The sequence below is a fragment of the Pyxicephalus adspersus genome, chromosome 2, assembly GCF_032062135.1.
Source record: "Pyxicephalus adspersus chromosome 2, UCB_Pads_2.0, whole genome shotgun sequence".
Taxonomy (NCBI): Eukaryota; Metazoa; Chordata; class Amphibia; order Anura; family Pyxicephalidae; genus Pyxicephalus; species Pyxicephalus adspersus.
Genome location: NC_092859.1, coordinates 114,644,985 through 114,649,852, shown reverse-complemented (window position 1 = coordinate 114,649,852; position 4,868 = coordinate 114,644,985). Strand labels below are relative to the sequence as shown.

Here is a 4,868-nt window from a genome sequence, read left to right as displayed (position 1 = left end):
TTTTAATTGTTTGAGCAAAAGTCGGGGGTGGCTTTTTTGATGGGGATGCCTTATCGGGGAAACACGGTAGAGCAGCCAGCCTTCGTTTTGTGATTTTTACGTGATGCTTTATTGGCATTGAATAAAAACAACTACAATATACATTCATTTGAATCTATGTAAAGACGCACAAGTGTGCACATAACCTTACAGATTCTGGTGTAATCCCTACAAAGGAGTTAACAGAAACATTTGTTTTGTGTGTGAAGAACCTGAGCTCATTCTGTGATGCTGACAGTGCTCACATTAAGGCGCACACCCACAGACTATGATAAACACAGCAGCTTGTGTCATGGAGAGCAGTCAATATCCAGCCTTAATTAGCCACTGGTGGAGAAATTCTAGACAGGTGGAAGGCAATGAAAAATGCCTTATTTTCAGGGTATTGCAAGGACAGTTAACACTGAACACGACGATGTGAAACAGCACATTGAATTACTGCTTTATTATTGGATGCAAGGCATAAAAGATGCACTGACAAAAATAAAAGCAGAAATTCTTTTCAGCTGTGAACTGGTACCCCATGCATTTTAGTATTAAGTGATTTCCAGCAAAGGTTTTAATTGTTTCTTGTTCTTTTAAGCTTTCTGCTTCTACTTGTCCTAATAATAAAAATAAATGAAAAAGTAAATAAATTAGTCCTTGCTGATTTTTTGGAGTGACCAATGTATTCTAAAAACATTCTTTTTTGCATTGTAGGTTGAAATCTCTCACACAGCTTCTACACTTGGCCAATTATTTTTGTTTTTGATAAAAACATAATTGATCAAATCAACCTGCTATCACATTTCTTTTGAAACTATTAAATCTGATTGGACATTTTGATCCATTCAATTGTTCTTGCAGTTAAAAGCTGGCTAAGTGGTTGAAATTGGCAGCATTACTAATAACTTGGCTTTTTAAACCAACAATAATGAACCTTTAACCAATATATTATCAAGCCCAAAATGCATACCCTAATTGTGTGCTGCCTTTGAATAATAATCACAGTACATTGAAAAAATAATTTTATGTTGGTCTAATTAAATCTGAAACCCATTTCTTAATAAAGTATTGGATTATTAAGTACAATGCTTGTTAAAATCTGAGCCACTTGATGTCACTGAATGGACACTAGCTGTTTGTGTTTACTTTTGTTGTTTTTTTGTACTGCTGCATTTTATCATGTCTCACTATATTCTTAAATATACCTTTCAATATATAAATATTTGTTTTCCTGATGTGGCACGAGCTTCTTTTTTTCTATAGCAGTAGCTTCAAGTAACAATTTTCTACCCTGGAGATGTTTGATATGATGAAGCCTTTGGCTTAATGTTTTGTTAATCTGTTTTGAGCCTAGCAGTGCCTTCTGGACTTGATGTCCTTATTGAAGGCTGGCGGATCATACTGCACTGCAGCTTAGACTATTGGTAGTGTTGAGAAACATCTTTGAATACATCGCATGACCCCTCTGGCATAAATGTTGCACTTTGCTATTTCAGCAATCATTGAGGCATCACTATCACAATTTCAAAGATACAATTAGTGTTGTATGTCGTTTGAGATTATATAGTTAATGTTTCCTTTTTCTTTTTAGGTACACAACTTGAGAAACTAATGGAAAGTATGAGGAGTGAAATAGCGAGCAATCCTCCATTGGAAGGGTCATTCTCACCACGGCGCGGAGATTACTGCATCGCCAAATACGTGGATGGAGAATGGTAGGTATTTTGAAACTGCACATTTATTTATTTTTCTGGCATTGTATTAAAGCAGTACTGTAAAGCTCCATTAGTCACACCATTAATAATAGAATACATCTTGTTTAGCAAAGTGGTTCACTAAATATTTAAGAAAAGTAGATCAGAGTTTAGAGACATTATATTTGTTACTGGAGTAGAGATTACCCCCTTCTGTTTCTGCACTGATGCTTTGTTTCTTGATAGTCAGTGTAACCATTCAAGTCATTAATAATGATGGTTAGTTCACTAGCCCTGCACATTCTAACGCTGCAGTTCAAGATAGATGAGAGATACACTATCACGGATCCTCTAAGACAGGGGTGTCAAACTCTGGCCCGCAAAGTCCTTTTTTTTAGCCCCCAAAAGAATCCTAAATATGAATTGCAGCTGGCCCGCCGCTGCATTGAAATTGCGCCGCTACTACAATTCCCAGCATCACTCGCGTCTATAGACCAGCGCCCTCTTTGCCTTTGCGTGGCCCTGCATTGGACTGTTTTGTAGACACACAGAATTGTAGTAGCGGTGCTATTTCAGTGAAGAGGAAGTTCCAGCCACTTATAACATTAAGCCCTGCACTGGACTGTTTTTGTCGCAGGGAATTGTTGTAGCGGTGCTATTTCAGTTTCAAGTTTGATCCGTGACTTTGTTTAAGTTTTTAATTTTGGCCCACTGTGTATTTGAGTTTGAGATCCTTACTCTAAGACATACACATGCTGCCTGTTTGGTTTGTTAGTATATCCTGTCCCTTTATTAAACACTATAAAACCCATTAGGCCTGAATCAAAGGGCAGTCAGCAATCCATCCTTGGTAGCTTTACGGATGTATAAATCTGTAAATGCTCAGCAGGGCATGATGTGCTGTGAATAGGCTCCTAATATGTGATAGACAAAATGGGCAAAAAGAGTTTAAAACAACTGCACTTCACCTCACTTTAGTAGTTTTTAAAGTGTATATTGATTTAAATCCTTGGGGATTCTGCCACTTCATATGCCTTTTTTGATTCTGAACACAGCAGATCAGACCTACAAATAGTGGTGGCTGTGGGTTAGGAATAATAAGGGGGCCACAAAGTGGGCTCATGAGTTGGATGATAGAGCACACAGGTGGGCACCACAGAAAAAATGTGCATGGATACCACATATTGAGGTTTTTTTTTTAAATGGATGCCATAGAGCCTTCTCCCTACAACATTCATTGTGCATATTTGTAACTGTGCTTGTACCCACAAACAAGAATTGCAACAGACCGCAAAAGCAATGCTTACATACCTCTTAAATACTTAGGCCAAAAGCCTACCAAAAAACTGTGTAAGTTAACTTGGGGGAATAGACACAGGATGTAGCTGGTAAAGACTTTGCTGAATTCAGTTTAAAAGTGGCAGCCTTGGTTGGGTACAATCTAGTACATCTAGTAGACCTGGTAGAAAGTAGGAATATTTGTGGATTGGCACAATAAAGACATCCAAGATTCTGGTAAATAAATGTAACTGTATCTCTCCTTACCATTTCTTTTTTTTGAGTCCATATGGGTATATGCCTGATAATGATGCACTTGAACTGGCTGAGACATACCCTTGCCTACAACCACATGCCCTGAATGTCCTTTTCCCAATAGTGGTAGTAGTTCCAGTAGTAAATCTCTCAGACTTGAGTAATGGCTGACTCATTTCCTTAGTCAGACCTTGACTCACACTTCAGTAATGCTGCAGACTGTTACTAGTTGCAGTGTCATGTTCCTATGACCACAATATATACCGTGTGTGTTACAGAACCAGTAATTAAACCTGCTGCAGGCTGCTATTGAATCACCATTGGCTGTGCCCAGCTAAGTCTCCCAAGCCAACTTTGAGTTCTATGTGACAGGTCCAGCATCTACCTGGTACTAGCAGCGTTGCACTGCAGGCAGGAAGCAGAATGTCGGACTCTATTACTTATCTGCACTTATCTGGATTTGAGTAGGAATAGCCTGGATTTTTTTTTTTTAAAGTACATAACCTGGTAGTACATAAAGAGCAAGCGAGAACCACCACCATGTTGAGCAGAATGAATGGAGTAAGCACACCTGCCAAGCATTTGCTTGTTCTAATTAAGCAGCAGCAGACAGCCTGATAAACGAGGACACGCGTGTTGCTTCTGAGTTTTGTGTTTTTATTTTTTTTTTTCCCCTCTGTGAAATGTCTCAGATTTAAAATGTCTTTTAAAAGGGAACATCAAATTCCCAGACATATCTGTTCTCTAATTATAGCTGTTGTTTAGTATATTGGCTTTAAACAGCATACATCAATCTATTAATTAGCAGCGCAATATTATACCCCTAGGACATGTTACGCAGCATGTATACAAGACAGCTTCTACTTTTTTTCAGTTTAAAGCTTTATGGGGAAAATTTAAACAAACAGACTTTGATCATTTACTATGATTTTCCACATTCAGGTGCAACCTGCCACCGCAACTGTCTTTCGTTTTTGCACCCAGTAGCAGTCCTTTTTGCTCATTGTGGATACTTTACTTACAAAGGAAGAAAAAAGATTTTGGTGCAACAAATAAATAGCAAATGGATGCTATGCTCATACCCCTCATATTTAGAACATTTCCGGGTCCTGTCATTTTCACCTACGCAACATCTCCAAATTTAGCCCCTACCTGTCCCAAGAGACCACCAAACTCCTTGTACAAGCTCTTATCTTTCGTCTGGACTACTGTAACCTCCCCCTCCCTGGTATTCCACTAACCCGACTCTCTCCTGCAATTTATTATGAATGCTGCAGCCAGATTCATCCATCTTTCCCACTACTCCTGTTCTGCTGCCTTTCTTTGTAGTTCCCTTCATTGGCTTCCATTTCACCTTAGAATCAGTTTCAAGCTCCTGTGCTTTGCCTTCCCTCCACAGTTCTTGTCCCACCTACATTACTGACCTGGTAAAAAAAAATACTTTCCTAGCCGCTCTCTACGCTTTTCTAATAATAGATTACTGATTCCTCACTCATAACCTCCTCACACACATCTCCACGACTTTTCTAGAGCTGCCCTGACATTCCAGAATGGTCTTCCTTGTCCTAATCAGCTTGCTCCCACTTTCTGCCCATTTAAAAGGGCACTCAACCCCAC

The 4,868-nt window shown here is 39.0% G+C and overlaps 1 protein-coding gene across 1 annotated transcript in view; it reads left to right on the top strand.

The window, feature by feature from the left end:
* Positions 1-4,868, top strand: part of SND1 (staphylococcal nuclease and tudor domain containing 1) — a 265,369-nt gene that overhangs the window by 251,798 nt on the left and 8,703 nt on the right. The window contains 1 exon segment of the mRNA XM_072401947.1: positions 1,616-1,739. Within this exon segment, the coding sequence (XP_072258048.1) occupies positions 1,616-1,739 (124 nt within the window).